The sequence below is a fragment of the Piliocolobus tephrosceles genome, chromosome 4 (genome assembly GCF_002776525.5).
Source record: "Piliocolobus tephrosceles isolate RC106 chromosome 4, ASM277652v3, whole genome shotgun sequence".
In the NCBI taxonomy this organism is placed as follows: Eukaryota; Metazoa; Chordata; class Mammalia; order Primates; family Cercopithecidae; genus Piliocolobus; species Piliocolobus tephrosceles.
The window spans coordinates 23,915,232-23,928,166 of record NC_045437.1 but is presented as its reverse complement, the minus strand read 5'-3'; the positions used below and the strand labels follow the sequence as shown (position 1 = coordinate 23,928,166).

General features: G+C 37.2%; 1 protein-coding gene across 1 annotated transcript in view; it reads right to left on the bottom strand.

The window, feature by feature from the left end:
* The window catches only part of LOC111546718, a 76,184-nt gene extending 68,267 nt beyond the window's left edge, over positions 1-7,917 (bottom strand). The window contains exon 1 of the mRNA XM_026456553.1: positions 7,643-7,917. Within this exon, the coding sequence (XP_026312338.1) occupies positions 7,643-7,917 (275 nt within the window). The remainder of the gene's footprint in view (positions 1-7,642) is intronic.
* Between the last annotated feature and the right edge of the window lie 5,018 nt (positions 7,918-12,935).

Sequence of the window (12,935 nt, the reverse complement as noted above, 5' to 3'; positions counted from 1 at the left end):
TAGAATATTGCTTGAGATGTAGAGAGGACTTCATTATTTTTTTGTCTCTAAACTTACTTTGTTTATATAAATAATATACTTGGGACTGGTGTGGTGGCTCATGCCTGCCATCCCAGTACTCTGGGAGGCTGAGGCGGGCAGCTCACCTGAAGTCAGGAGTTCAAGACCAGCGTGGTCAACATGGTAAAACCCTGTCTCTACTAAAAATATCAAAATTAGCCAGTCATGAGGGCGGGTTCCTGTAATCCCAGCTACTCGGGAGGCTGAGGTAGAAGAATTGCCTGAACCTGGGATTCGGAAGTTGCAGTTAGCCAAGATAGCACCATTGCACTCCAGCCTGGGCAACAGAGTGAGACTCCATATCATTAATAATAATAATAATAATATACTTGGAAAGGGAAGCATCTTCAATTGTTCTAGGATGTTTATGTCAATAATGCATATAGATTAGGAAATACCAACTACTTAGTCATTAACAGCATCTTTCTTAGTTTGAAAATGTAAGAACATTTCCCTCTAGATTTAACTCACAAGTCTGGGCATAAAAGTAATTTGCCCAGGAAGTGCTAAAGCAGTGTCTCATAGTGGAACAATCCTCTTAGTTAGCACTTTATATGGCGAAACTAAAGAAAATCCCTGTACATCTAGATTTCTGTTGCTGATATGTCAGTTATTGGGTGTATAATCTCTACAGACATTAAAAGATTTCCAATGTAAAGTCAGGTAGCTAAAGTGATTTCATTCAAGTTTTGAGAGAACTAGGAATGATAGGACACGTGGATCTCTATTTGGGAGGCTTATTCAAAATTCTGAGAAAGAGGTTTGCATTACTTTTGTACAATCGTAGAGATCATCTCTCTGGCATTCAAGAAAATTGATGTTATTTATCTTCTTTACTTTAGTCAATAATGTATTTTGAGCTGACAGAAAGGCAAATAACCTAAAGAGTTAGAAAGGATATATAATTAAATTTGAGTTTTTCATTAGTAAACAAATCAAGTCTCTTAAAGATAATTTAAATCAGAAATTTAATATTTAGAACTCTTTCTACATTATACCAAGAAAAAGTTAATTTTCATCATACTTTAAGGTTCAAATAACCCAATTAAGTGAAAAGATATAGACGTTTGTTTTTTAAGTGTTTGGATCAAATTGGCCTGTCAGCATTGATGAAGTGTTATCACTTACATAGGTCAAAAGCTCTCATATTGCCTGGCATGGGGCAACATTTTGTGTTAGTACTCTATGACACGCTTTTGCATGCCTCTCAAACTATAATTTTGATATTTATTTTGTCCCATTTTGTATTTAAACTTTGAAGAATTTTTCACAGTTTCTAATCAACCAAACTTTCTCTTCTTTGTTTTTGCACATACATTTATGTATATTTTGTTTATGTATTATATTTTTATTATTTATTCATGTCATTTAATAATGTACTGGGTTTTAAGCAAAAATAAGAGATGATGTGCATTTTCTTATCATGTTGAAATTAATGACCCTGGAAAAGTTGAATTCCAGAATTTGATAAATGTCATAAACTCTGACTACCTGGACTGGAGTCAATATATGATAAGAACAATTTTTTTTGTTTGTTTGTTTTTGTTTTTGAGACGGAGTCTCGCTCTGTCGCGCAGGCTGGAGTGCAGTGGCTGGATCTCGGCTCACTGCAAGCTCCGCCTCCCGGGTTCGCGCCATTCTCCTGCCTCAGCCTCCCGAGTAGCTGGGACTACAGGCGCCCGCCGCCTCGCCCCACTAGTTTTTTGTATTTTATTTTTAGTAGAGACGGGGTTTCACCGTGTTAGCCAGGATGGTCTCGATTTCCTGACCTCGTGATCCGCCCGTCTCGGCCTCCCAAAGTGCTGGGATTACAGGCTTGAGCCACCGCGCCCGGTTGATAAGAACAATTTAATCTACTGCCCCTGTCATGTAGAGACATATTATCTCTAGATACATTTTTTCGTAATTCAAAACACACTTTAACTCAAAGGAAGCACATTAGAAATACAAGTGATGTAGGTGAATTTCATGTGCTCTTAATGTCCATGGATTAAATATTGGGCCAGATACAGAGAAGTTACTGATGAAGATGACTATACTCTTTTTATAGCGAATTGAGCTAATTATTGACATGGGTGCTTTTCAAAGGATTTCAACCATTTATAATCAATTAAAAGGTTTAATTTCTATATCTAAAGAAATAAGATAGATTGTCCTCATATACAGCTATCACAAAGTCAGTGCAGTTGACCAAATTTTAAGGAGGTGATTTGCTATTCATAGCAGAACACATTTGTTGGTCAGCTTGGAACTATTAGTAGCCTCCTCAGGTTCCTGGAATATTGCATTTTTTCTAGTGAAAGCTTCTGACAAAACAGGAAGCAAAGAACACATGGCACTTAGACATTTTCACATCTATTGTCTTTTTCTCTTTATTTGAGACTAGTCAAGTTGTCAGCTACAACTGCAAACAGACTTCCCTTTATGTAATGCTTTCTATGGTCCTAAAAATAGTAAGACTTGCTGTTTGCCAGTATGTGAGGAGGCAACTGCCGTTTTCTTTCAGAATCACAGTATGAACGTTAATATTAAGTAGACTTTGCTGTAATTCCTTTTAAAGGTACACTGCAAGTCATTGAAATCTTTGTGGGGAAATTGACCCAAACATTGCATATAAGTAATTTATAAATCAGAAACCAAGCTGTTTCAAAAGATTCTCAGATGTGAATTGATACTGAGATTTGTTTCAGCACCATGATACACTTGGGTTGTTAGTAAGTAGTGTGACCGTATAATTTATCGTCCAAACCTGTACATTTTAGAATGAATGTCACATTATTAACTGTGCAGGAAAACAACCATTACTAAGATGTCTGGGGCAAGCTAGAATGTATGGTCACCTAATTTGCCACATCATGAATTCTGCCAATAGCTAGAAGGCTCTGATGAGATTTGCATTTTAACAGGCAGAGCCACAGTCTTAAAAAAACGAACCTGAGGTTAAGAGTTTCAGGTCAAAGTTATTTTGCATGATGTGATTTTCTTCTACAGAAACAATTTATGAAATATTTAATATAGATTAACTTGGAAAAATCTGGCTACTCAAAACATTTTCTTCCCCTTAGTTTCTGTTGTACCTATTTGATTTTATCCGATAGTGTAAAAAGTGTGTGTGATTGTGTACACATGTGTGTGTGTATATATATATATATTTACAATAGTGCATATAGATTTTATTGTTTTGAAGCTAATTGACTCTGACTAGTATGAAAAGAATATCCCAGACTTGGCCCTTTATAACTCTATGATCCAATTAACTTAAATAATTGACCTAAATGATAAGTACACATAAAAAGTTGCTTCATAAATACTTTGTTTGGGTACCATAATATTTGGAATGTTTTGTTAGAAAATTAATATTGTTACAAGTATATTACTAAATAATATGGAAAGTACTGATTTGCTTAATTTAAGTTTGCTTATCACATCATCATTTACGTCTAGTTAGTGACAGATAGTATATTATATATCTATTATTTACAGATGTTATATATATGTATAACACAAATTCACATACATACAAAACATAAATTACACATGAATCCCTTTTCCTCCTACAACTCATTGCCAAAAGCTTTTTTTAAAAAAAAAACCTCGGTCCAGGTGCAGCGTCTCATGCCTGTAATTCCAGCACTTTGGGAGTTTGAGGTAGGAAGATTACTTGAGCCCAGGAGTTTTAGACCAACCTGGGCAACATAGTGAGACCCTGTTTCTACAAAAAAAAAAATTTAAAAAGTGTCCGAATGATGGGGTTTGAACTAATAGTCCCAGCTACTCAAGAGGCAGAGTTGAGAGGATCACTTGCACCCAGGAGGCTACGGCTGCAGTGGGGCATGATTGTGGAACTGCAAACTCCAGTCCGGGTGAGAGAGCAAGACCATCTCAAAAAAAAAAAAAAAAAAAAAGGAAAAGCAATAAAGAAAAATCCACCACCCAATAAGTTGATTAAACTTCTATTACATTTTACACAGAAAAGGTATCTCTGAATTATGGGGCAAGGAGCCTCATCTTATATAAAATTGAGATTTAACATTGCTATTAGTCCAAAGTAATTTTAATGTAATAGGCTGGTGGTCTGAAAAAGAATCCACATTGAATTATCTATACATTATTTTATACTGTAAAAATTATTATTAATGTTCAGAGTCCACTTTATTAAGGTGGCAGGCCAATTTAACAGTTACTGTTTTTATGTTGCAATTGTGTGTGCACACCTATCTATTATATTAGAGATACATATGTATAATTTTTAAAAGATAGCACATCTACAATATTTTATAGTCTAACATATATTTCCCGGTGCTGTTAACATGTTACTGTGTGACAAAAATTGAGACATAATCAGTTAGTATCAAATGCAGATTAACCAACATCCCAAAGTAAAATTTATTTACTATGCAAATTAAATGGATATTTGATGTGCAAAACTCGTACTTAAAGTTAGTTAACAAATTTTTTATGCTTTTATATGTATTGTTTTTTAACGGGAAGATCTGCTTATGTATAATGCCTTCATAAGCTTAGGTATTTAAAAAATTAATTATACATTTTTCATCTCTATAACCTGTATTACGGTCTAATTAGGTTTGTTTAGAAAAACTGTACTCATGTAATAAATGCCAATGGTTTTAGTTTATCATTTTCATAGGTAGGTTAATTAAAGAAATTATTTATTTTTGTTTTCTTTTCAACATTGTGAAAAATGCACTCTGATATAAGGTACAAAATTAGAATACAATCGATTACGGGCTGAAATCGGTTGTAAATCAACTTTCAGTACTGTGAATATTTTATAGCAGGCATTTGCAAACTAAAATTCTGACATTTATACAGCAATGCATGCATAATTTCACTCTTATATGTCATTTCCCTGAGACGAAAGTAATTTTAAAATGCAAGGTCAAAGAGATGATTACCTCTGACAAATAATAATAAAAGAAGCTAAGGACAAGTATCAGGAGGTAATTTAACATTTTTCTATTTTGCAAAGCATTTAGTATCTAATGTACACCTTTAGATAAGACTAGGAAAGGTGAGGTAGGAAATCCTTGAGGTAATATGGAGATAACTTCAAGGTAGATAAATTGTTCCTTTGATTTAATGGCTGCTATTGTTCCCTGGCAAAAACACAGTTGGAACTGTTCTTGTGGGATGCCAGTATCTCCTATATCTGATAAATGGTATGACCAGGACAACCTCAGTCTCAGCAGGAAAGACATCGAACAAATTGTCAGCATGATTTACATAGAAGTTGTCAACAGCATCTGGGTTGCTCTGTGAAAGAATGATGGGTAACAGATGTTCTGGGAAATGCTACCATCTGCCCTTTCTCAAGATACATCCCCTGTGAAACAATGCATTTGAATGGATGCCACTGAGATACCTTTCCTTGCAAGCGCTTAACCATCCTCAATATTTCAGTGTTACTTGTAGCCATCACAAAAGCAAAACAGTCTGAAGATTGTAAGTGCAATTAGGTCAAGGAAGCAGACAGATCCTTGAAACGGTCTTTTAGGTTTAGCCACATCTTTTGGAAAGGGATTGGCTGATGACTCTCGAGTGCGTGTGCTAGAAAAATTCCACCAAGAGGTCAGGAACTCAACCTGTACATATCTAGCCAGTGATGTTATACTTGTGGATTATTCAGTGATTTGTTTAAATTCTAGAGTGTCTTCACAGTATTTTAAAACTATTTGCTCTATAGCTTACAATAATATAAATATAACCAGAAAAGTAAATATATAATTGAATAAATTGATAATAACTTTTACATAAATGTTTTTACTAATGGAGCAATATGCTGAAGGTTAAATGCACAGTGGTTGATCATTATTAGCAATAGTAAGAGGTCAAGGCTCTTAAAGGGAAAAAACCTTTAGCCATTTTCTCAACCCATATCTTGCCAGTGTGTATTATTTATTTTCAATGGGTTTTTCTCATCTGTAGAGATGGTGATTAAATTTGTGCTTGTTGTACCTGGGAACATACATGCAATTAAAAAAAAAAAAAAGAAACTCCTTAAAATTTAACCATAATTTTTACATCTACCAAACACTTTTATGTACTGAATTATTAAGAAGAGTGTTACTCTTAAGCATGCAATTCAAAGTGCAAAAAGAATTCATGATGTTTTCTTTCCTTTGTGGATTTAAGTCAGGTTTTATATCTTAATGTTTAAACTCCCCACACTTGTGATAATATATTCATTAAAAATAGAATAATAGATATTCATCTCGACAGGCATAGAACAACATATATGACAATGGTGATATAGGCTCTGCTTAGTTTATTATAATTTATTAACATATAGCTTTTATAGTGGTCTTAAATAATTTTAAGAACTGAATGCCTTATGAATGGTACATGATACATTGGATATGTTACACATTTATCACATTTAAATATTTCAAATTTATCTTATAAGTTTATTAGAGATGACAGTATTAGAGTAACCAGAATATTAAGTTTATGAAAATAATTTATTCTTAGTAGTTATTCTGGGTAAAAAGAAATAAGTTCTTCCTTTGGGTTGAATATGGCTTGTGAGAAGGTTTAACCAGCCTGAGAGTAGAATCATCCGCCATTAGATTTATACAGGACCTTTTGGCAGAAGCCACTAAAAATACAAAAATTAGGTGGGCGTGGTGGCAGGCGCCTGTAGTCCCAGCTACTCAGGAGGCTGAAGCAGGAGAATCGTTTAAACCCGGGAGGCGGAGGTTGCAGTGAGCTAGGATCATGCCAGTACACTACAGCCTCAGTGACAAAGTGAGACTCTGTTTCAAAAAGGAAACAAAAGGGCTGGCACGATGGCTCACCCCTATAATCCCAGCACTTTCGGAGACCAAGGTGGGCTGATCACGTGGTCAGGAGATCCAGATCAGTCTGGCCAGCATGGTGAAACCCCGTCTCTACTAAACATACAAAAAATCAGTCAGGTATGGTGGCAGGTGCCTGTAATCTCAGCTACTCGGGAGGCCGAGGCAAGAAAACCACTTGAACCCAGGAAGCATAGGTTAATATGAGCTGAATTTGTGCCATTGCACTCCAGTCTGGGCAACAGAACAAGACTCCATCTCGGGAAAAAAACAAAACCAAAACAAAAAAAAAAACAAAAGTTTTGTTAAAAAACAAAATTAGACGCACACACTCAACACAGAAGAGGATTGGCCAGAGCATAGAGAACATATATTTGAACGCCTTCAACCTAGCCCTAGGCAACTACCTTTTATGTTGAAACTACAAAAATAATTTCTTATCTCTTACTTTTATATTTTAGTCTCATCTTATCCTCTCATTTTTTCACCATTGTCTTTGATAAAATCTGGAAAAAATTTGTCAAACTGAATCATGGCAAATTAAAAGGAAGGGGTTATGCATGCTGTTCTCTTTCTTTAAGTTTTTAAAAAATATATGAATCACCAGAGAATTACTAATTGTCTTACACCATTGAGAGGTGACAATGTGCTAGCAGCCCTTGCTCTCGGGGCCTCTTCGGCCTAAGTGTCCACTCTGGCCGCACTTGAGGAGCCCTTCAGCCCACCACTGCACTGTGGGAGCCCCTCTCTGGGCTGTGGGAGCTCACCACTGCACTGTGGGAGCTGGCTCCCTCTGCTTGCAGGGAGGTGTGGAGGGAGAGGCGCCCGTGGGAACTGTGGCTGCACGTGGGTGCTCACGGGTGGGCACAGGCTTGGCGGGTCCTGCACTTGGAGCAGCCTGCCGGCTGGCACTATTAACCCTAGGCAGTGAGCGGCTGAGCACCTGGGCCAGCAGCTGCAGAGGGTGTGCCAGGTTCCCCAGCACTGCCAGACTGCCCGCGCCCTGGCTTGAATTCTCGCCAGGCCTCAGCCACCTCCCCATGGGGCAGGGCTCTGGACCTGCAGCCCGCCATGCCTGAGCCTCTCTACCCACCCCGCAATGCGTTCCTGGGCGGCTTGAGCCTCCCTGATGGGTGCAGCATTCTACCTCCCCGTGCTCTGCAGCACCCAGTCCTATCAACCACCCAAGGTCTGAGGAGCAGTGCAGGCTGGTGGGCAGCTCCACCCATGGCCCTGGCACCCAATCCACTAGGTGAAGCCAGCTGGGCTCCTGAGTCTGGTGGGGACTTGGAGAACTTTCATGTCTAGCCAGAGGGTTGTAAATGCACCAATCAGTACTCTGTGTCTAGCTCAAGGTTTGTAAATGCTCCATTTAGTGCTCTGTGTCTAGTTAATCTGGTTAGGACTTGGAGAACTTTTATGTCTAGCTAGAGGATTGTAAATACACCAATCAGCACTCTGTGTCTAGCTCAGGAATTGTAAATGCACCAATCAGCACCCTGTCAAAATGGACCAATCAGCTCTCTGTAAAATGGACCAATCAGCTCTCTGTAAAATGGACTAATCAGCAGGATGTAGGTGGGGCCAAATAAGGTAATAGAAGCAGGCTGCCCTAGCCAGCAGGGGCAACTGGCTGGGGTCCTTTTCCACACTGTGAAAGGTTTGTTCTTTCACTCTTTGCAATAAATCTTGCTGCTGTTCACTCTTTGGGCCTGCACTGCCTTTATGAGGTGTTACTTTCACTGCGAAGGTGTGCAGCTTCCCTCCTGAAGCCAACTAGACCACAAACCCACCAGGAGGAAGAAACTCCGGTCACATATGAACATCAGAAGGAGCAAACTCCAGACACACCATCTTTAAGAACGGTAACACTCACCATGAGGGTCCGCGGCTTCATTCTTGAAGTCAGCGAGACCAAGAGCCCACCAGTTCTGCACACACCATCACAATTTAGCTAATGCAGTTCAGCAAACACTAACTGAAAATCCAATTAATACTCCTGTGTGTTAGGAAGACACAAGTATAAACATACAATTCTCATTCACACATGCTAGGGCAGTGAGACAAGTCTTACATAGACACATATCTGGGTGCCCTAAAAGTTAAGTTTCGATGAGCTGTAGCAAATGAATTTTACAATTTGTTTTTGTTTGTGTGTGTGTTTGTTTTTATCAGCAATAGAGCCATGAATTTCTTGACCATTTGTCTATAGAAGTGAATAAATTTCACTAATTCTCTTATTTTCTCCTAGCCTTAAGACAAAAACAGACTTACTTATCAAGATCTAAAATACATAATGAAAACTGCATGTGTAAATACTGGAGATAAAGAAAGAATAGAGTCTGAGTAATTATATATAGTTTATAAATAAAAGAACCAGATTCCATTATAAATCATGTATATATGATCATTAAAATTTTAACAGCAACAGCTGATGTGGTTCTAATAACTTTTCAAGTGATTACAGATCATTAATCAAGGATATATATGATTCTTCAGTTTACACAATTCTAGCCTATAGCAGAGTTCAAAGATGGATAATCTTTTATTAGTGATAACATGCAAGGTATGGTAAATTGAGTGAAATGATGGCAAACTCTCTTCATCCCTCTTCTTTATGCCTGTTTTTACTATGTACCTTTTCAGTTTCTCTCACTTAAGAGCCTGAGTCTATTTCTGCAGACCTGGATTCTGAGTTTAGTCATCATGTAATTAACTTAAACCAATGTAATAGCTTAGGCAGGTTGACCCTCCATTCCTTGGGTTCCGAAGCTGAGGATTCAACTGAGATAGAAAATCTTCTGCAATAAAAAATAAAAAAAATAGCATAGCAATACAAGTACAAACAAAAACAGTACAACAACTATTTGTATTAGGCATTATAAGTAATCTAAAGATGATATAAAGTGTGTAGGTTATACCAAATACTATGGTATTTTACATCAGAGACTTGAGCATCCACAAATTTTGGAATCTGTCGGGGACGCGGAATAAATACCACGTGGATACTGAAGGCGGACTGTATATATGACACATGTAGAGGCTTGACAAAGTCCCTGTGGTGTTTGCACTTTCCCTTTTGCCTCTCTTGAATGGCTTATCTGCTGGAGGATGACAAATCATAACTTTTTCATACTGTATTTGTCTAGTCTTGCCAGACAAGGCTGCCTTAGGTCATTTGAAAGACAGGTAATCCATAGATATGAGTCGACCAAAGACACGTGAGTGAACCCAACTGAAATCAGGGGAATCCCCTAGATGTATCAATTAAGTAACTGTTTACTGAAATACGTCACTGAGGTTGTGTGATTGTTTTCTGCATAATGTACTTGGAGATAACTGATGCTTAGGTGCACAAAATTATTTTTGTTTGTTTGTTGTTGTGGTTGTTTTGTTTTTGACCACCATAATGCTTTCTTTAGCGTAATTTGAATGGCTGTCCTTAGAAGGCCATGCATTTTTCAATTAACTGAAGAGTCAATCATGTGGTATTGTTTGCACCTGGCCCAAATCACATGTTTACGTCATTTGCTTGGATTCTGTAAGCTTTTACTTTTACAGCCTTTGATCTTTACAGGTATTTTAAATGTTTACTCCTTGGATATAAGAAAGCACTTGACACAGACTTTGATTTACAAATCCAGTTCTCTACAAGCTGAAAAGTCTCTGGATGATCTGCCAAATAAATTCTTTCTCGAATATATTTCAAGAATAAACTCACTTCTGATTGTAATAGCATGGAACAACTTTTTTCATGAATAAATATTTTTTATAGTAATCAAATAAAAATCTAGTTATAAAATTAATTTAATTCAATTTATTAAAATTTTCCTTTCAAATGTAATGAAATGAACTATTCTTGATTTGCATTTTGAAGGCAGTTAAAAATGTTTCCCTTCCTTTTGTTAATACATTGCACTTTTTTTTCTAAAATGTTACGTTAGGCAATAATAAACCAGTCTAGCAAACAGACCTGAATATTATTGCACAGATAACTTTCCAACTTGTTATGTGTTGTAAAGCTCTTCCCTAAGTGTCTTTTTCTGAACTGCTTTAAACTTTACTGGTTCTTTTGTCTTCCTTGTTTTTCTCTCTTTCTTTTTGAAACATGGACTTACCCAGTGAGTACATGCCTTGTGCTTAACTGTTACAATACAAAGCTTTAAATGTCCCCTGCTCACAAGGAGGTTACAACTGGTTAGGGGATGAACCTTTAAATAAATGAACTTCTATGTTCGTCTAAATCACTCATTTTATACTAAGACTAAAGTTTCTTGCACTGTTTTTGACTTCTTCAAATGGAGGGCTATCTTCGCTTAATCATGCACTTGCTTCTCAACTCGTTAAGGTTAGTGACTGTACCTTACGTCTCTTCACTTTTAACTCCTAGCATTCAATTGTCCAGTTAATTCCAAGGTCCTAGAACTGTGCATGACATGCAGTGGTTTCCTTATATTATATAGTATGCAGCAGCTCTGGAGCCCAGCTTTTATGTTCCCTGGCCCCTTTGATTCTACCTACAGTTATGGTGCAAATGCCCTGCCTTTCTGCTGTCTGCCCTGGGGTCTTCCTCAATGCTGGAAGAACTCACTCAGCCCAGAAAAGCATCCTCTGGATGGCAGAAGAGTTAGCACCTGTAAAAATTTCAGATACCAGAATAGAGTCATGTCTGCAAGACTCTAATCTGAGCCAGAAAAGCACAAAAACGGAAGGCCCGTGCTTGCATGTCTGAGATAAGACTGTCTCAAGGACTTTCGAAAATAACTCCACCAGAAACCACTTTATATTTTTTATATATTTAATGCTTCTTATGACCTACATTTTGCATGTGTGTATACATCTCTTTGACCACGTTTATCACTAAACATTCATTCGGACTGCAGTCATCCAGATAAGACGCTCTCATAAGAATACTGGCTCAGTAACGGCATCTCCACCAAGAAACTGATGCAAGCTCTGACTTTGAGCCTCTACAACCAACAAACTCTGTTTCCAAGCAGTTTATGTGAACCTCTGCTTTTTGCTAAAAGAAGCTTGTTCTCACCCTCCCCTCTTCAGATGTATCTGTGACTTGCTGTAGGTGTGTATTGGGGCTATAATCATCTTTGCCTACTTCTGATAAATTCATTAAATTAGGACATATTTTTCTCTTCTGTCTTTTTTTTTTTTTTTTTTTTAGACTGACATGCCGTTGGGTACATCTCTCAACTGAGAAAAAAGCCAGTGGTAAGTAATGCATTCCTCCTCTGCTTCCAGTATACAGTCCTATAAGGTATTCTGAACGTTTCTTAAAAGGTCCACAAACACCCTAAACTGCTGTAGCAACAGTAACTACACACTAAACATTGTGAATGTCGCTCCTTCCTCTTTTTGTATTCAGCTGGGCTCAACCACCATTGGCCCGCATGCCAAATTTTCTCTCTAGTTTCAGGAGAAACCAAGGACACCCTTTAATAAATAATTCTTGACAAACAAATTCCCATTGGTCAGCAACATAATCTACAGCGAAGATAAGTGACTGCTCTCAAGCAAAAATGACATTTGTCAAAGTGAAAACCTAGGGTTCTGTAAGTTCCTGATTGGTTGATCAAATTATTAGGCTATACATTTAATATGGAACATGGAGATGAGTAGACACAGTTGTCTCTGACTATTGAGCCAACTATTAAAAATGATCTCTTCTGGCTATATAAACATTTTAAGATGTTGTCAAATATTAATAAAAATGACGTGTTTGAACTGAGTTGAGGATCTTAAAAAGAAACGTAAATTTCGCATCAGGACTTTAGCAATTAATGATTCCTAAGTTCTGCCAAGTGAGAAATAATTAAGGGCCTTCCTTCTTTTATATACTATGAATTTATGGAGTAATATTTTCAAAGGGTACAGCAATAAGGAGAGTAAATTATGTTTCTTTAAAATTCAATTGATCCGAAGCAACACCGTGCTGAGTTATAGTGTACTATTTTTCACAGGAAATGTGGTTCATCTGGGTGAAAGTTACCTTTGTTTAGCTGTTACTGATTACTGACAGTAATTACTCTAATTACTTAAAAATGA